The 20,250-nt window shown below is 47.5% G+C and overlaps 1 protein-coding gene across 1 annotated transcript; it reads right to left on the bottom strand.

Moving 5' to 3' along the window:
• Nucleotides 1-822: 822 nt before the first annotated feature.
• LOC144480451 (Krueppel-like factor 13) lies at nucleotides 823-20,043 on the bottom strand. Its single transcript, XM_078199882.1, has 2 exons — nucleotides 19,430-20,043; nucleotides 823-3,743 (listed from the first exon to the last, which is right to left on the bottom strand). Exons 1-2 carry the CDS (start codon nucleotides 19,788-19,790, stop codon nucleotides 3,457-3,459), a joined length of 648 nt encoding a protein of 215 aa, XP_078056008.1. The 5' UTR covers nucleotides 19,791-20,043; the 3' UTR covers nucleotides 823-3,456.
• Nucleotides 20,044-20,250: the final 207 nt, after the last annotated feature.

Genomic DNA, 20,250 nt, shown 5'->3' with positions numbered 1-20,250 from the left:
AAAGACGTGTTGGTTAGGTGCGTTGGCCATGCTAAATTCTCCTTCAGTGTACCCGAACAGGCGCCAGCGTGTGGCGACTAGGGGATTTTCACAGTAACTTCATTGCAGTGTTAATGTAAGCCTTACTTGTGACACTAATTTTAAAAAATGCTTTTAAACAGGGATAGAAAAGTCAAATCTGCAAGATGGAGTTTGAGAGTCTGTCAAATATTTCCCAATCAGAATAAATCCTTTTATTTTCTCATTTTCATTTGATGCTGGAAATTCGGAATATAAACAGTGTGTAAAGTGAATGGGACAGGAAGAGGAAATGTGATGTCATTGGGCACTGACATCTTCAATGTCCACAAATTCACCCTGTCCATTTCCTATTTTACAAGATTCTATTTGAAAGATGATGCATTGTATTTGAACCTTTTGTTCCTCTTTCTGCTCTCAGTTCCCTCTCTGATCTGTTTGTCAGTCTTGTACTTTCTGTATCTTTATTTTCATCTTTCCATCTGCCTTTTGTTATCACCCTGCCCAGTGTCTCAGCACCACACTTGGCTGATTTTTATATCTACTTGAGTGCCCATGCAATAGATGTGAGGTCTGATGGACAGCATGTTTTAATAGCTTTTAGACATTTATTGTCTGGCTCACATAAAGAATAGTCAATTAGGTGAGATACCAGACAATGCCGAGAACTGGTGCTGTATGAAGTTTGATCAAAGTTGGCACTTTTGGGACATTTCCACACGTGATGCCACTGTGACCATTCTATGATTTGCTTTGCTCTCGTTCAAAGATGTAATTCTTAATAATAAATGGGTCTGACAGAACTCTTAATTAAAAATTTATTCAAATGAAGCCCTCACTAACCATGCATATAACGTATTAAGAAACTGTAGTTTTACTCTTATTAAATTTTGCATAGGATAATAATCACAAAGTGGATGTACAAAGTAAAATTACAAAATGCATACAAAGCACAGCGACAGAGCAGTGAACAACCAGCATGGTGAAGTGCGATTCCTGTGTAATGACTGAGTGTGCGGTGAGTCACTGCATGGCTTTCTATAGTCGATATGGTTTATTTAATTAAAATAGAAATTAATTTATACATGTGCACACGAGGTACTGAAGAAAGGTTGAACAGTCAGATTGGAGAGGGAGAATATCCAATCCCAGGTTAGTGATCCCCAGAATATAAATATACAGTACAAGCACCAAAGGATCACACTTGCTAAAATACACAGCTCAGCTCATAATGTTTGTACAGCTATCATTGGCGCTTGCTCACTTTTATACATGAAACCAGAGAATTTGGACTCTCCAGAAACCAATGATGATTCCTTTTTTGAGCAGTGGACAGTGCAATGGACCTTTTGTCTTAAAGCCAGGAAGTGTTCATAGTGGGAATGAAACATTTAACCCAATTCCCAGGTTAGGCACGCCAAATCGGAGCAGAGTTATGCTCCCTCAACACTGTCCCATAAAACACTCCCAGGGCAAGTACAACATGGGTTAGATACAGAGTAATGCTAACTCTATATTTCTGCACTATATTTTTCCCCACTTTGGAGTGAGATTGTGCTATTGCAGCAAAAATGAGTTTGGGAATCTTCATCTACAGAAACTAAGAACAAAACTGAGATTTCCAAACTCATTCCATGCAAAACACTTGCACCAGATCAATGATTTTGGTTCCATTCTGAACCAAACTTCTTGAGGTGAAAGGATTTCTGAGTTTTAATGGACTAGCCAGTGTCATACTAAGCCATACAATATCCAACATTTAATCACCTACTGAGTTAGCTGATGGCACCCTAGTGGAGTTTACAGTATTTCTTCCTGTTCCTGAGTTGTGACCTCCTGCTGCAAAAAAGTAGGGCTGTAGACGTTTGCCAAGAACAGGACAGGCTTTGATTGTGCTGCCCTCAGCACTGAAGAGTTGTCAATATTCACAGTGAAGGTTCACAAGTGAAAAATAGCAACTTGAGTGAGGTTTTTGGAGGGCTGCCAGTGGGACCTTGCAGTCGCATAGTGCATGTGTGCACCTTCTGTGGGAGGGGGAAGTTATCAAAGCGACATGTTGATGTACAATTCAGAGAATCCACAGATGTTTTGACAAGTATGTAGGCAGACCTTCAGTGGAAAGGGACAGAGCTCCAAACCTGTAAATTCTTGTGGTTCAACACAAAAAGTAATTCTTGCATGTACCAGTTTAACTTACAAGCCAGTGATATTAACTCATCTTGTATCATACACACACAATAAATGTTTAACCACTCACCTTGACCATACATTCTCCTTTTCTTTCGTAATTAAAGGACCAGCCTGTTGCATTTTACAGTTAAATAAGAAACCCAAAAATAAATACAGCAGATTAGCTCAGAGTATCTGCGTGTCCGTGTGTTTCAGACACATTTACCACTGGTGTCTGAGAGAGGTACAGGATTAAATTTATCAGATCTCGGAATCAAGTACCTATCGTGCTACACTGACCCTATCAACACAACAGGGGACTGGAGGCAACAGCTTCCGTGCAAAGCAAGTATGTATACATGGCTTCCTTTGGAATGTATATACTTCAAATCACTCCACAAAGCAACCAACAATGGTCTGACGGCACTTAAAACTATTTTCTAAAATATTTTTAAAACTTTTTGGAATGGCTTCTATGTTTCGTTAGTCCCTAACATTAAATCTCCAAGTGTTTATACACTTTTGCGAAGTAATTACTTTTTTGGGGGCGGGGGTTCACAAGAGAAACAACATTCACTCGCAGCTTGTAACTTCCTACTTTCCAGGAAAGTTCTGACCCCTTCACCTCGTGCAGTGTTGTGCAACTACCGAGTCCTGGAAGTGATATGCTACAAACTGTGGGGAGGGGGAGGGGGGTGCAGGAGCAGTGACAAGTCGCCTGTTTATCACTTCTCCAATCCCCCTCTGTTCACGGTGAAACACCTACTGCAACTTGGAAGAGCATTTACATTAAAACAATCCACCATCACCACATAAGCTGCAAACATTGAAACTTAAAAGAGTACATTTCAGGAGACCAACTCTGTTAGAGACTAACTCCCTCCACTCATGCCACCTCCCCCCTCCCTCCCTCCCCCATATCAATCTGAATCCATCAAGTAGAGTGCAAATATTTAAGGTAAGGCGATGGTACAGGAGAAATGTGTAATGATCCCTGAGGGAAACAACTGAACCAGGTTAAATCAGAGCCACGTTTGGATTTCTCTATTGTGCAGTTTAACATTTGACAGTAAGATATCCTGAGGTGTGTGTAGTTGTTTTGTGTTTTCTTTTAAAGCTGTTGCTGTATTGTTTTTAAAGATACGGTAGCAGTTCCTTCATCATGCACCAACTTCATTTCCCTTTTGCTGATCACTGTCCCGGCGAAGTTGGGGGATGAGGTGAGTCGGGGGGGGGGGGGGGGGGTGCAGCCACTGGGCCCCGCTGTGTTCAGGGGGAGCTGGCAGGACTCAGGGCCGGGCTGGAAGCGTCTGAGCGGCTGTAGTCACTGACTGAGCCGGGCCGGGAGCCGGCCGCTCGCTTCAGCATGCTGGCCTGGAAGTTGGCGTGGCGCCGAGCATGTTTCATCAGGTGGTCACTGCGCATGAAGCGCTTCTCACAGATGGGGCAACTGAAACGCTTCTCCCCCGTGTGGGTGCGGTAGTGTCGAGCCAGCTCATCGGAGCGAGCAAACTTCTTGTTGCAGTCTGGCCAAGTGCACGCGAACGGCCTTTCACCTGAAATTTAAATAAATAATCCGATCAACCATTTCAAAAATAAGTCTCACATTTACACAGCACTTTTCACAATCACTGGGCATATCATAGAAGCCCTACAGTGCAGAAGGAGACCATTTGGCCCATCGAGTCTGTACCAACCACAATCCCATCCAGGCCCCACTCCCATAACCCCACACATTTACCCTCCTAATCGCCCTGACACTAGGCTCAATTTATCATTGCCAATCCACTTAACCCGCACATTTTTAGACTCAAAGTGCTTTACAGCCAATGAAGTTTTTTTTTAAGTGTGTCACTGTTGGAATGCAACAGTTAATTTCTGCTTAGCAAACTCTCTTAAACAACAATGTGATATCGACTGATGGATAAATATTTATCAAGATACCCTGCTCTTTAAAATAGCACAATGGGATCTTTTACAACCACTCTGGCCTCAGTTTAACATCTCCATCTGAAAGGCAGCATCTCCAACAGTGCAGCGCTGCCTCTGCACGGGGATGTCAGCCTTGATTTTTTTTTCTGCTCAAATCCTGTGGTCAGACTTGAACCTGAAACCCTGTGATTCAGAAGCTACCAACTGGGCCACAGCTTAACTTCAACTTGGGTGCCTCTCTCCTTCCCTGAAAGCACTTTCATGTCACCACCCCCACAGCCCAGGTGCTGACACTCCCTGACGTTGATTCTCACTGGGGTAAAGGGTCTAGAGGTGCTCGTTACCCAAGCTTCAAATTTCCAGGTTTGAACCTGGTCAGGATGTTTCATCATTGGAGCATCACAGCCAAGCTAGATTCGAATCTGACACTTTCAAACAGGCACCTTCCTACAGAACAGGGATGGCCCATTTGGTCACCTGTCCTAATATCCCCTTTGCTGGATCTGTGTCAGGCTTTTCCTTAATACGTCCCTGTGAAGTGCCTCAGGAAGTTTTCCTACAGATAAAGCAAGTTGTTGTTGATCCGACTCAGCCTGAACCCAGGCTCTATGACTTTACTGGTTAACGTGGCACAGACTGCAGATGGGACACTGGGTCAATGTATACCCAGGTGTTGTATAGATCCAATAAGCCAATACGGGAATTTGATCACTTTCCTTTTGAATGAACAAAATATGAACATACGAAATAGGAGCAGAAGTAGGCCATTCGGCCCCTCGAGACTTCTCCGCCATTTAATTAGATCATTACTGATCTGCTTGTGTTTAATGTTCCCTATTAATCTTTGATTCTCTAGCCTAACAAGGATCCATCTACCTCCACCTTACAAATATTCAGTGACCCCGCTTCCACCGTCTTCTGAGAGTTCCAAAGTTGCACAACCCCCAGAGAGAAAATAATTCTCCTCATCTTTGTCCTATAAGGGCGAGCCCTAATTTTAAAACTGTGCCCCCTAGTTCTGGACTTGCCCCAAGAGGAAACATCCTTTGCACGTCCACCTTGTGTAGACCATTCAGGATTTTATATACTTCAATCGAGACAAGCAATGCATGAAGCGATTTGAACGGCGGTGGATCAGAATAACCTAATGTATTGGGATCATGTCTACTCCAAACAGGGTAAATTTGGGGAACAGTTTTTTGTGCAACTTCACTGATCACAAGGAATGTTGACAATAGCATATGGAACATTCTCCACTTCAGACACTAGGGGTGGAATTTTACAAGATTCTTTCTAAGTGTCCAGCTAGTCTGAAAACGGGAGAGTTCCAGATCCATTTTTTGGATGAGTTTTCAGTCCCAATCTTATGCACTCTGTCTCTGAAATTTTGGACGAGTCTGTTTCTGGCCAGAGAGGCTGTGGGCGGGGCTTAACTCGCCAGACAGCCTGTAGAGGGAGGTATTGCACATGTGCAGACCTCTGATGCTGCACATGCGCATTTGCAGTAGCAGGGGTCCAACAGAGAGCTGTCAGGCCCCTGCTACTGCAGGCAGCCTCAAAGGGCACCCCCCCCCCCCGGCCCCTGCAATTGTGGGGGCCCGTGGCCCGAGATGCAGCCCCCGTCCCTCACCGATCGCATGCAGAGTGGCTGCAGGCCTCCCTCCCCCCCCCCCCCCCCCACAGGCCCCACTCACTGTCACTGCCCGGTGGGCATTTCCCAAGTGCCAGTCTGGCACTGCCAAGGGGCACCTCCGTCTTGCACTCAGCCTCTCCGGGGGTCCTCAATGGCCTGCGGTTCCACCGGTGAGGCCAACACGACTGTTCCCCGTTCCTGGGGAGCAGGTGTTTCCCTCGCCAGAGAGAACCTCTCCCGGCGAGGCCATAAAGGCAAGCGAGCCCGGATGATTGAGCACCGGGCTCACTAAGCAGATGGAAATGAACATTAGAATAAATTTCAATAAATTAACCAGCCTCTCACCCATTTCCAGCGAGAGGCTGACCATGCCAGAATTCCGGGTGTCATAAAATCGTGCCGGCCACAAAAACCGGCACAATCATGCTAGCCACTTTATGCTTGATTTTACGGCATTTTCCTGCCACAAAACGGGCGTAAAGTGACGGTAAAATTCTGCCCTGGAAGTATTCAATAGTTCCAATACAGATACCACACGGATTAGATAAAGAGTAATAATCACTCTACATTGTTCCAACAAACACTCTCAGACAGGTGCAACATGGATTAGATGGACCAAAACCTGTTGCATAAAATACTGCTGTGTGGTTGTGGTAAGTATAGTGAGATACTCTATGGTCCTACCTACTGTATGTATTGTGACTCGGAGCCTGTCCAGCATCTACGAGGCACAAGTCAGGAGTGTGATGGAATGTTATCCACTTGCCTGAATGGGTGCTGCTCCAACAACACTCAAGAAGCTTGACACCATCCAGAGCAAAGCAGCCCCACTTGATTGCTACCCCTTCCACAAACATTCAATCCCTCCACCACCATGGCAGCCATATGTACCATCGACAAAATTCACTCAGGAACTCACCAAGGCTCCTTAGGCAGCATCTTCCAAACCCACAGACGCTATCATCTGGAAGGACACGAGCAGCAGTCATGCAGGAACACCACCACCTGGAAGTTCCCCTCCCAAGTCACTCACTGTCCTGACTTCCTAACAGCACCATGGGTGCACCTACACCACAGGGTCTGCAGTGGTTCAAGAAGGCAACTCACCACCCCCTTCTCAAGGGCAATTAGGAAAGGGCAATAATAGCTGGCCTAGCCAGGAAAGCCCACATCCCATTTTTAAAAAAAATTGAGGTTTGTATGTGGAGGGGTCTTCTCTACCCATACTGCTTTCTGGGCAAACCTTCCACTCTGTGTAAACTTGAGTACATTTAAAATGCTGCTGCTCATGTCCTAACTTGCATTCAGTCCCATTCATCCATTAGCCTTGCGCTTGCTGACCTACATTGGCTCCTGGTCTGGCAATGCTTCAAATTTACCATTCTTATCCTTGCTTTCAAATCCACCCCAGACCGGCCCCCACCGTACCCTCCCAGCTCTGCTTCCTCCTCATCTCTGTAATCTCCTCCAGTCCAGCCTTTGAACATCTTTGCATTCCCCCAATAAAGGCCCCTATCCATCCCTGATAATTGTTCTACCATTGCTGCCTTTCTACCAATCCTCCCCTCCTTTAAAATGCTTCTTAAAATTTAGCTCTAACCAAACCTGTGTTCTCCAGTCTTAATATTTCTGTGCTCGGTGTGAAATTTTGATGGCTATTCCTCCTTGGTGGTACTTGTGATCTGAAAGGTGCTATATAAATGCAAGTTGGTGGTAGTGTTGTTACACAGTCCCCCTTCCTGAAACATCAAAGTTTATAAAAGCAGCACAGCCAGCAGGTGTGAGTCAATGATACTGAAATGACTGCCCATCGTTCTGCCTATAGCACAACCAGAAATCATTGGGTAATATCCTGCTTCATTTGTTCAGGCATTTCATGAAACTCAACACTGAAATACCTCTGACCTTTTATATAACGTGAGGTGTTTAACTGTTGATCATTAGATGTGAGCTACTGTTTTGATTCCACATCCCTCATCCCTTGCCCTCTGGCTGAATTAGACCATTTTTTGAGAGAAAAGGGGTGGATATTTCACAATATGCCTGCAAAACTCTGATTGTTATCAGGCCCAGTTTAGACCTCATCTAAAAATAAAATTTACAGTGCTTTATCTCAGAAAACTTTTGAATACATGAATAGGATGGGAATAGAGGTATATGGTCCCCGGAAGGGTAGGGGGTTTTAGTTCAGTCGGGCAGCATGGTCGGTGCAAGCTTGGAGGGCCGAAGGGCCTGTTCCTGCGCTGTAATTCTCTTTGTTCTTTGTTCTTTTCTTACACAGTTACTTTGAAGTTTTGATTTGATTTATTATTGTCACGTATTAGTATACAATGAAAAATATTGTTTATTGTGCGCTATAAAGACACATAGAGAAGGAAAGGAGAGAGTGCAGAATGTAGTGTTACAGTCATAGCTAGGGTGTAGAGAAAGATCAACTTGATGCAAGGTAGGTCCAGTCAAAAGTCTGATGGCAGCAGGGAAGAAGCTGATTTTGAGTCGGTTGGTACGTGTCCTCAGACTTTTAGACCATAGAACATTACAGCGCAGTACAGGCCCTTCGGCCCTCGATGTTGTGCCGACCAGTGCAACCAATCTAAAGCCCCTCTAATCTACACTATTCCAATATCATCCATATGTTTATCCAATAACCATTTGAATGCGCTTAATGCTCTTAAGCGGACGAGTCCGCTACTGCTGCAGGCAGGGCATTCCACGCCCTTACTACTCTCTGAGTAAAGAACCTACCTCTGACATCTGTCCTATATCTATCACCCCTCAATTTAAAGCTATGTCCCCTCGTGTTAGCCATCACCATCCGAGGAAAAAGGCTCTCACTATCCACCCTATCTAATCCTCTGATCATCTTGTATGCCTCTATTAAGTCACCTCTTAACCTTTTTCTCTCCAACGAAAACAACCTCAAGTCCCTCAGCCTTTCCTCATACGATCTTCCCACCATACCAGGCAACATCCTGGTAAATCTCCTCTGCATCCTTTCCAACGCTTCCACATCTTTCCTATAATGCGGCGACCAGAACTGTACGCAATAATCCAAGTGCGGCCGCACCAAAGTTTTGTACAGTTGCAGCATGACCTCATGGCTCCGAAACTCAATCCCTCTACCAATAAAAGCTAACACACCGTATGCCTTCTTAACAACCCTATCAACCTGGGTGCCAACTTTCAGGGATCTATGCACATGGACACCCAGATCCCTCTGTTCATCCACACTACCAAGTATCTTACCATTAGCCCAGTACTTTTGTACCTTTTTCCCGATGAAAAAGGTGGAAGAGAGTATGTCCAGGGTGCTTGGGGTCCTTGATTATGCTGGCTACTTTTCTGAGGCAGTGGGAAGTGGGTAGACAGTGTCAATGGATGAGAGGCTGGTTTGAGTGATGGACTGGGCTTCGTTCATGACCCTTTATAGTTTCTTGCAGTCTTGGACAGAGCAGGAGCCATCCCAAACTGTGATACAACCAGAAAGAGTGCTTTCTATGGTGCATCTGTAGAAGTTGGTGAAAGTTGTAGCGGACATGCCAAATTTCCTTCCAAGAGAGAAAATGCTGGAAAATCTTAGCAGGTCTGGCAGCATCTGTAAGGAGAGAAAAAAGCTGATGTTTCGAGTCCAGATGACCCTTTGTTTTCTGCACTCGAATCATCAGCTCTTTTCTCTCCTTGCAGATGCTGCCAGACCTGCTGAGATTTTCCAGCATTTTCTCTTTTGGTTTCAGATTCCAGTATCCGCAGTAATTTGCTTTTTTTTTTGCCAAATTTCCTTAGTTCCTGAGAAAGTAGAGGCATTGGTGGGCTTTCTTAACTATAGCTTCCGCATGGAGGGGCCAGGACAGGCTGTTGGTGATTTGGACACCTAAAAATTTGTAGCTCTCGACCATTTCTACTTTGCCCCCATTGATGTAGACAAGGGCATGCTCTCCACTACGTTTCCTGAAGTTGATGATTACCTCTTTCGTTTTGTTGACATTGAGGGAGAGATTATTGTCATTGCACCAGTTCACCAGATTCTCTATCTCTTCCCTGTACTCCATCTCATCATTGTTTGAAATCCGACCCATAACAATGGTGTCATCAGCAAACGTGAAAATTGAATTGGAGGGGAATTTGGCCACCCAGTCAAAGGTGTATAAAGAGTATAGTAGGGGGCTGAGGACACAGCCTTGTGGAGCACCGGTGTTGAGGATGATCGTGGAGGAGGTGTTGTTGCCTATCCTTACTGATTGCGGTCTGTGGGTTAGGAAGTCTAGGATCCAGTTGCAGAGGGAGGAGCTGTGGCCCAGGCCACGATGTTTGGAGATGAACCTCATAGGAATAATGGTGTTAAAGGCTGAGCTGTAGTCGATGAATAGGAGTCAGACATAGGTGTCTTTGTTGTCTTGGTGTTCCAGGGTTGAATGTAGGGCCAAGGAGATGGCGTCTGCTATGGATAGCGAAGAGCATTGTCGGGCAATACAGCAGGATATAGATAGGCTGGAAAATTGGGCGGAGAGGTGGCAGATGGAGTTTAATCCGGATAAATGCGAAGTGATGCATTTTGGAAGAAATAATGTAGGGAGGAACTATACAATAAATGGCAGAGTCATCAGGAGTATAGAAACACAGAGGGACCTAGGTGTGCAAGTCCACAAATCCTTGAAGGTGGCAACACAGGTGGAGAAGGTGGTGAAGAAGGCATATGGTATGCTTGCCTTTATAGGACGGGGTATAGAGTATAAAAGCTGGAGTCTGATGATGCAGCTGTATAGAACGCTGGTTAGGCCACATTTGGAGTACTGCGTCCAGTTCTGGTCGCCGCACTACCAGAAAGACGTGGAGGCGTTAGAGAGAGTGCAGAGAAGGTTTACCAGGATGTTGCCTGGTATGGAGGGTCTTAGCTATGAGGAGAGATTGAGTAGACTGGGGTTGTTCTCCTTGGAAAGACGGAGAATGAGGGGAGATCTAATAGAGGTGTACAAGATTATGAAGGGTATAGATAGGGTGAACAGTGGGAAGCTTTTTCCCAGGTCGGAGGTGACGATCACGAGAGGTCACGGGCTCAAGGTGAGAGGGGCGAAGTATAACTCAGATATCAGAGGGACGTTTTTTACACAGAGGGTGGTGGGGGCCTGGAATGCGCTGCCAAGTAGGGTGGTGGAGGCAGGCACGCTGACATCGTTTAAGACTTACCTGGATAGTCACATGAGCAGCCTGGGAATGGAGGGATACAAACGATTGGTCTAGTTGGACCAAGGAGCGGCACAGGCTTGGAGGGCCGAAGGGCCTGTTTCCTGTGCTGTACTGTTCTTTGTTCTTTGGACCTGTTGTGGCGGTTGGTGATATGTAATGGATCCAGGCACTCTGACAGGCAGGAATTGATTTATGCCATGACTAACCTTTCAAAACGTTTCATAATGATGGATGCCAGAGCCAGCGGACTATAGTTATTAAGGCACGCTGCCTGGCTTTTTTTTGGTACCAGGATGATGTTCGTCGTCTTGAAGCAGGTAGGGGCCTCAGATTGTTGTAAAGAGAGGTTGAAGACGTCAGCGAATACCCCTGCCAGCTGGTCTGTGCAGGATCTGAGTGCTTGTCCGGGTACCCCATCCAGGCCAGTCGCTTTCCGTGGGTTGACTTTTGAGAAGGCTGCTCTGATGTTGGCAATGGTGATCTCGGATACAGGTTTATCTGAGGCTTCCAGGATGGACGGTGTGCTTTTGCTGACCTCTTACTCAAAATGGGCATAGAATGCATTGAGCTCATTGGGGAGGGGTGCATTGGAGCCGGCAGTTTTAGCTGCCTTCATCTTATGTCTTGCAGACCTTGCCATAGTCAGCGGGAGTCCGTGTGGCTGGCCTGGGATTCTAGCTTGACATCTTTGATGGATCCCTGTAGATCATATCTGGATTTCTTGTATCGGTCAGGGTCGCCTGCCTTGAACTCCTCGGACCTGGACTTCAACAAGCAGTAGATATCCCTGTTCATCCATGCTTTCCGGTTGGGGGACACACGGATTTGCTTCTTTGGCACAGTCTTCTACACACTTACTAGTGAAATCAGTAACTATACTGGCATACTCGTTCAGGCTGGTCGCAGAGTTTTTAAATACTGACCAGTCTACTGACTCTAAGCAATCCCAAAGTGGTGCAGTTTTATACTATTTTTTTCACATTGCAAAGTAGTTTTGGGCAGGGGAAAATGAGCCGTCACCTCCCATAATGTTGTGGATGACTTGTGCTGTAGTTAAGATTTAGTATCTATGGTATTTAATCCCCGCAGGTCAGGGAGTGACTCTTTCATAGGAGTCAGTTCCATACATCAACAGTGCTATCAAGCAGCACTTGCTCAGCAAAAACCTGCTCACTGACGCTCAGTTTGGGTTCTGCCCTGTGGAAATGAGCAGGTGGTGCTTGATAGCAGTGTTGATGACTCCTTCCATCACTTCACTGATGATCGAGACTACACTGATGGATGATAATTGACCAGGTCCTGCTTTTTGTGTACAGGACATACCTGGGCAATATTCCATATTGTTGGGTAAATGCCAGTGTTGTAGCTGAACTGTAACAGCTTGGCTAGAGGTCCATCAATTTCTTAAGTCTTCAGTACAATTGCTGGAATATTGTCGAGGCTTGTAGCTTTCAATCGTTTCTTGATGACGTGGAGTAAATCGCATTGGCTGGAGGCATCTGTGATGCTGGGGTCCTCCAGAGGAGGCCAAGATGGATCATCCACTCGGCACTTCTGGTTGAAGATTGTTGAGAATGCTTCAGCCTTATCTTTTGCACTGATGTGCTGGGCTCCTCCATCACTGAGGATGGGGATATTTGTGGAGCTTTCTCCTCCAATAATCTTAGAAATCTTAGAAACCCTACAGCACAGAAAGAGGCCATTCGGCCCATCGAGTCTGCAGCGACCACAATCCCACCCAGACCCTACCCCCATATCCCTACATATTTTACCCACTAATCCCTCTAACCTACGCATCCCAGGACACTAAGGGCAATTTTCGCATGGCCAATCAACCTAACCCGCACATCTTTGGACTGTGGGAGGAAACCGGAGCATCCAGAGGAAACCCACGCAGACACGAGGAGAATGTCCAAACTCCATACAGACAGTGACCCAAGCCAGGAATCGAACCCAGGCCCCTGGAGCTGTGAAGCAGCAGTGTTACCCACTGTGCTACCCGTGCCGCCAATAATGATTGTCCACAATCATTCACGACGGGATGTGGCAGGACTGCAGAGTTTAGATCTGATCGGTTGAATGTGGAATCATTTGGTTCTGTCTATTACCTGCTGATATCACTGTTTGGCATGCAAGTAGTCCTGTGTTGTAGCTTATTGACACTTCATTTTAGGAATGTCTGGTGCTGTTTCTGGAATGCCCTCCTTCACTTACACTGAACTAGGGTGAATCCTAGGCTTAGTTGAAATGGTAGAATGGGGGATTTGCTCGTCCAAGAGGTTACAGATTGTGGTTGAGTACAATTCTACTCATGCTGATTACCCATGGAGCCTCATGGTTGCCCAGTTTTGAGTTGCCAAATCTGTTTGAAATCTATCCATTTGGCATAATGGTTGTGCCACACAACATGATGGAGCGTATCATCAATGTGAAGATAGATCTTCATCTCCACAAGGTGTGTGCAATGGTCACTCCTACCAATGCTATCAAAGAACAAAGAAAAGTACAGTACAGGAACAGGCCCTTTGACCCTCCAGGCCTGTGTCAATCATGATGCCTGCCTAAACTAAATCCGTATGCACATACGGAGTCTGTATCCTTCCATTCCCATCCTATTCATGTATTCGTCTTGTTGCTCCTTAAATACCGCTATCATACCTGCTCCCACCACCTCCCTGGGTAGCGCATTCCAGACATTCACCACTCTGTGTGTAAAAAAAAAACTTGCCTCACACATCTCTTCTAATCTTTTCCTCACACACCTTAAACCTATGTCCCCTAGCAGTTGACTTTTCTACCCTAGGAAAGAGCATCTGACGATGCACTCTGTCCATTCCATTCATAATCTTGTAAACCTCTATCAGGTCGCCCCTCAACCTCCATTGTTCCAGTGAGAACAAACAGAGTTTATCCAACCTCTCCTCATAGCTAATGCCCTCCAGACCAGGCAACATCCTGGTAAACCTCTTCTGTACCCTCTCCAAAGCCTCCACATCTTTCTGATAGTGTGGTGACCAGAATTATACACAGTACACAATCATTGACAGATGTAGCTGTGGCAAGCAGGTTGGTGAGGATGAGGCCAAGTAGGTTTTCCTTTCTTGTTGGACCCTCAGTGAGGTTTTAACCCAGTGTTAAATAACTGCATCGATTTTTACTGATGCTTGCTGCATTGACACAGCATTGACACACATTGTGTCAATTTTACTGATGCTTGCTGCATTGACACAGCATTGACACACATTGACGAAGGAAGAGCGGTGGATGTGGTCTATATGGACTTCAGCAAGGCGTTCGATAAGGTCCCCCATGCAAGACTTCTTGAGAAAGTGAGAGGGCATGGGATCCAAGGGGCTGTTGCCTTGTGGATCCAGAACTGGCTTGCCTGCAGAAGGCAGAGAGTGGCTGTGGAGGGGTCTTTCTCTGCATGGAGGTCAGTGACCAGTGGAGTGCCCCAGGGATCTGTTCTGGGACCCTTGCTGTTTGTCATTTTCATAAATGACCTGGATGAGGAAGTGGAGGGATGGGTTGGTAAGTTTGCTGACGACACCAAGGTAGGTGGTGTTGTGGATAGTTTGGAGGGATGTCAGAAGTTGCAGCGAGACATAGATAGAATGCAAGACTGGGCGGAGAAGTGGCAGATGGACTTCAACCCGGATAAGTGTGTGGTGATCCATTTTGGCAGATCCAATGGGATGAAGCAGCAGTATAATATGAAGGGTACCATTCTTAGCAGTGTAGAGGATCAGAAGGACCTTGGGGTCCGGGTCCATAGGACTCTTAAATCGGCCTCGCAGGTGGAGGATGCGGTCAAGAAGGCGTACGGCGTACTGGCCTTCATTAATCGAGGGATTGAGTTTAGGAGTCGGGAGATAATGCTGCAGCTTTATAGGACCCTGGTTAGACCCCACTTGGAGTACTGCGCGCAGTTCTGGTCACCTCATTACAGGAAAGATGTTGAAGCCATTGAAAGGGTGCAGAGGAGATTTACAAGGATGTTGCCTGGAATAGGGGGCATGCCTTATGAGGATAGGTTGAGGGAGCTTGGTCTCTTCTCCCTGGAGAGACGAAGGATGAGAGGTGACCTGATAGAGGTTTACAAGATGTTGAGAGGTCTGGATAGGGTAGACTCTCAGAGGCTATTTCCAAGGGCTGAAATGGTTGCTACGAGAGGACACAGGTTTAAGGTGCTGGGGGGTAGGTACAGAGGAGATGTCAGGGGTAAGTTTTTCACTCAGAGGGTGGTGGGTGAGTGGAATCGGCTGACGTCGGTGGTGGTGGAGGCAAACTCGTTGGGGTCTTTTAAGAGACTTCTGGATGAGTACATGGGATTTAATGGGATTGAGGGCTATAGATAGGCCTAGAGGTGGGGATGTGATCGGCGCAACTTGTGGGCCGAAGGGCCTGTTTGTGCTGTGGCTTTCTATGTTCTATCCTCAGTCAATGCTCTCATCGAATCTTTTGAAGGGGCAACAATATCAGGCAAATTAATTAATTACAAATGTCATTACAGAAGTACTGAAAACAGGTGAAGAGGCAAAAGGCCATCGCTAGCTTCCTAATACCCAAGCACAGAAACACTTCATATTGTGCTGTCTCTATTAATCAGGCAGGTGAGCCACTGATCATTTGACAATTTATATGTTTAACAAAAGTAGTGTGGATTGATCACTATTGACTGTTCTTGTATCTTTAAGGAGGCAGAGTTGCAGAAATGCAAGAGGAGTGGAAATATAGAAAATGATCACTCTTCACAGAAGGCCCTCACTCACTCACACTGATCTGGCACAAAGAGTCCAGATTCGATCCCTGGACCCCACTGAGTCAACAGGTCTCAGCAGCTGAATGTGAGAATTACCCTCAGTGCCTTGAACAAAGAGGAAGAGAACAACTTGAGTTCTTGTTCCTGATCACTTGCTGGAAAGTGTGTGTGTGAAGGTGAGACAAAGGCAGGATTGAGCTGCGTGTGACAACTTGCATGGATGACTAACCGCCAACTGTTACTTTTTCTTCACTTTCACGATGTGGGCGATGATTGCTAACACGGCCAGATGGCCTTGAGAAGGTGGTGGTAAGCCAGTGCTTAGGACTGCTGTTAGGTAGGATGTCCCTGGATTTTGACACACTGATGATGAAGGTGATATGTATCCAAGTCAGAATAGTTTGTAGGGGGGGGGGGGATGTTCTCAGGCACCTGCTGTCTTTGTTCTTCTGGAGTGGTGGAGGTCAGGGATTGGAAAGTTGCTGCTGTACATCTTGTAGATAGTACACACTGCTCCCACTCTGTGCCTGTACTGGAGGGAGTTAATGTTCAAGGTGGTGAATGGGGTGCCATTAAGTGGACGGTTTTGGTCTAAGGAATGGCTTGCACGAGACAGCCTGTCAAACTGTACTCCGAGACTGGGAGAGGCATTTAAAACTTCACAAGGCCTGAGAGTTTACAGGGAATCATCTTAAACTTGGAGAAAAAAGAGCTTCCCAAAAAAATTTTAAAAACTATCTTGGGAAGTAGGCAGGGTTGAGGATGTACTGAGAGTAGAGTGCTTTGATTAGATCAATCCAATAAAATTCCTGGAACTTGCTACGTTTTGTAAACTGGTAACCTAAGGGTTAACCACAAGAATTTCTTATTAATGTTTTTTGAAGCACTGTTTAAACCTGACTGATGTATTCCCCGCACCCTCTCTCTGTCTGACCCACAACCTGTTAAACCAACAGAACCTGAAGCAGCTTCTGAAATGATTTAGATTTCTCAAATGCTTTTGTTTCAAACTAAAGTCTTTATTTGGTGTTTCTTTAATTGATATATGTATATATATATAAAAAGAGAGAGAGAGAATGTTTGTATTTACTCCAATAGCCACACAGACTGCATGTAGGGCACACGGAGTTGGGGGTAGTGTGTTAAAGTGGATTGGGGACTGGCTATCCGACAGGAAGCAAAGAGTCGGAATAAATGGGTGTTTTTCCGGTTGGAGGAAGGTAACTAGTGGCGTGCCGCAGGGATCGGTACTCGGGCCGCAACTGTTTACCATTTATATAGATGATCTGGAGGAGGGGACGGAGTGTAGGGTAACGAAGTTTGCAGACGACACAAAGATAAGTGGAAAAGTGAATCGTGTGGAGGACGGAGAAGATCTGCAGAGAGATTTGGACAGGCTGAGTGAGTGGGCGAGGATATGGCAAATGGAGTATAACGTTGAGAAATGCGAGGTTATACACTTTGGAGGAAATAATAACAAATGGGATTACTATCTCAATGGAAACAAATTAAAACATGCTACCGTGCAAAGGGACCTGGGGGTCCTTGTGCATGAGACGCAAAAGCCCAGTCTGCAGGTACAACAGGTGATCAAGAAGGCAAATGGGATGTTGGCCTATATTGCGAGGGGGATAGAATATAAAAGCAGGGATGTCTTGGTGCACCTGTACAGGGCATTGGTGAGGCCGCAGCTGGAATACTGTGTGCAGTATTGGTCCCCTTATATGAGGAAGGATATATTGGCATTGGGGGGAGTGCAGAGAAGGTTCACCAGGTTGATACCGGAGATGAGGGGTTTGGATTATGAGGAGAGGCTGAGGAGATTGGGTTTGTACTCGTTGGAGTTTAGAAGGATGAGGGGGGATCTTATGGAGACTTATAAGATAATGCGGGGGCTGGATAGGGTGGAGGCGGAGAGATTCTTTCCACTTAGTAAGGAAGTTAAAACTAGAGGACACAGCCTCAAAATAAAGGGGGGTCGGTTTAAGACAGAGTTGAGGAGGAACTTCTTCTCCCAGAGGGTGGTGAATCTCTGGAATTCTCTGCCCACTGAGGTGGTGGAGGCTACCTCGCTGAATATGTTTAAAGCGCGGATGGATGGATTCCTGATCGGTAAGGGAATTAAGGGTTATGGGGATCAGGCGGGTAAGTGGTACTGATCCACGTCAGATCAGCCATGATCTTATTGAATGGCGGGGCAGGCTCGAGGGGCTAGATGGCCTACTCCTGCTCCTATTTCTTATGTTCTTATGTTCTTATGTAGATGGCATCCGAGTGTCAGAAACCACTTCAGTTGGATACTGTAGGCCAGCCAATGATCTAACGGAAAGAGGCGGGGAAGGAGGGAGAGCAAGGAGGAAGTTGGAGGGGAGGAGAGAGGAAGAAGGAGATGGGAAAGATCGAAGGTTAGATAGGGAAAAGAGAGAGAGAGAGAGCAGGAGAAACAGAAGATAGAGAGGGGAGAAAAGAGTGAAGTGGGCTAGGGAGGAGGGAGAGTGTGGGGAGGGGAGAGGGGGAGGGAGGTAGGGAAGGGTTGGAGGGAGGTAGAGGAGTGTGTGGGTGAGAGAGAGAAAGAGGGAAGCTAGGGTGGAATTAACATGTACAGAGGCACAGTTGTCAGTGGTTCCTGACATATTTGCCTTGAGGGTTTCTCAAATACAGTGCTCAATAATACTTTTAAATTGCTTATACTTTAAACTGTCATTAATAAACTCAATGACAAGGCCAGTGAATGAATGCAATTGTGTTTCTAATACGTACAATTCTGCCTTTCCAGAAACACGTTTTTGTTTGCAATTCTACTCCATATTTCTGTAAAATTATAAGAGTCAATGACCCGGGATTGGGGTAAGTGTCTCGGGAATGGGGGGGGGGGGGTCAGTATCCCTGGGATGGGGGGGGGGGGGTGGTCAGTGTCTCTGAGTGTCCCTGGGATGAAGTGGGGGGGGGGGGGGGGGGGGGGTCAGTATCCCTGGGATGGGGGGGGGGTGGTCAGTGTCTCTGAGTGTCCCTGGGATGAAGGGGGGGGGGGGGGTAAGTGTCCCCGGGATGGGGGAGGGGAGTCAGTGTCCCCGGGATGGGGGAGGGGAGTCAGTGTCCCCGGGATGGGGGAGGGGGGGTTAAGCGTCCCCGGGGTAGGGGGGAGGGGGGGTCAGCGTCCCTGGGGGGGGGGGGGGTGTGGTCAGTGTCTCCGGGATGGAGGGGGGGGGGTTAAGCGCCCCCAGGGTGGGGGGGAGGGGGGGTCAGCGTCCCTGGGGTGGGGGGGGAGGTCAGCATCCCCGGGTTGGGGGGGGTCAGCGTCCCTGGGGTGGGGGGGAGGGGGAGTCAGCGTCCCCGGGGTGGGGGGGAGGGGAGGGGGAGTCAGCGTCCCCGGGATGGGGGGGGGGAGGGGGGGGTCAGCGTCCCCAGGGAGGGGGGGTCAGCGTCCCCAGGGTGGGGGGGTCCCCGGAATTGGGGGGGTCAGCGTCCCCGGGATGGGGGGGGGAGGGGGGTCAGTGTCCCCCGGACCGACATTGGGCTGGTCAGTTTTGCTCGGATTCACTCTGTCACTCCCAGTGTTACTGATTTGGGATTGGGGGGGAGTGGTTGCAGTATTTTGGGGACGGTGGGGGTAATTTGAACCCAGCTACCCCGGGCTGGGCGTGGTGCCAGGTTGCAGCCAGTGGCTGGTGCTTCCTGTGGGGCTGGGTTCAGCTCCCTTCCCGGTTACCTGTTGGAGAGTGCCCACTCACCTGTGTGAGTCCGGAGGTGAGCCTTCAGGTGCGAGGACTTGCCGTAGATCTTCTGACAGCCCGGGTAGTGACAGTGGTGTTTCCTGGGCCGCCGCTCCTGCCCACTCCGCCCTCTGGCTCTCCGGCCTCTCTGCCTGGCCGGCTCTCTGGGGGAAGGTGTGGCCGGGCTCCCCGGGACCTCCTGCGGGCTGCCATCAGCTGGGAGCCCGGGCAGCAGCAGCAGCAGCCCGGAGCCGGGGCTGCCTTTGTCCTGAGCCTGCCCGGGGGCACTGGCTGCTTGCCTGGGGCTGTGAACCACTGCAGTCCGGGACATGGAGACCAGGCACTCGGCAGCGAAACGATCGAAAGCTGCACTCGCCATTCGTCAGAAAAAGCAGCGACAAGAAATGAAACCTTTTCCCTCTCCAGCTGCAGCCAGCCCCTTTGTTTGGTGCGAGTGAACACGCCCAGACTCCAGGAAATATACAGAGAATAAAAGTATCTGCACAACCCCGCAATCCGCCTGCTCCGATTCCAATCCCCCTGCCAGCAAATTTAGAGGCAAAGTTTTATACAAAATATCATGTAAAAAAAACAACAAACTAATCTGCCAGTCTTTGCCTCATTGTATCTATAAATATGATCTGCCTTATTACAGTTTGAGTCTCAGGTTATGGGCGGGATGTGACCGTCACTGCCAGAGGCTCCACATCCATTGGTTGTGTTGCCCTGTTTGGGGGGGGTAGCATGTCACAGAGTAGGTTTGGGGCATGTCCCATATCGTTAACTGCATCACTGGGCAGGGCAAGTTTAATAATCCTGTCACACGCCAGCTCTCTCGT

This window comes from Mustelus asterias, chromosome 29 (genome assembly GCF_964213995.1).
Source record: "Mustelus asterias chromosome 29, sMusAst1.hap1.1, whole genome shotgun sequence".
NCBI lineage: Eukaryota > Metazoa > Chordata > Chondrichthyes > Carcharhiniformes > Triakidae > Mustelus > Mustelus asterias.
This window is presented reverse-complemented; position numbering and strand designations above follow the sequence as displayed.

Bases quoted from the DNA above. Each gene is read 5' to 3' on its own strand.
- LOC144480451 (XM_078199882.1), bottom strand. From the start codon at position 19,790: ATGGCGAGTGCAGCTTTCGATCGTTTCGCTGCCGAGTGCCTGGTCTCC. The intron at 3,744-19,429 runs GTGAGTGGGCAC...TTTAAATTTCAG, and splicing joins TCACCTCCGGACTCACACAG to GTGAAAGGCCGTTCGCGTGC.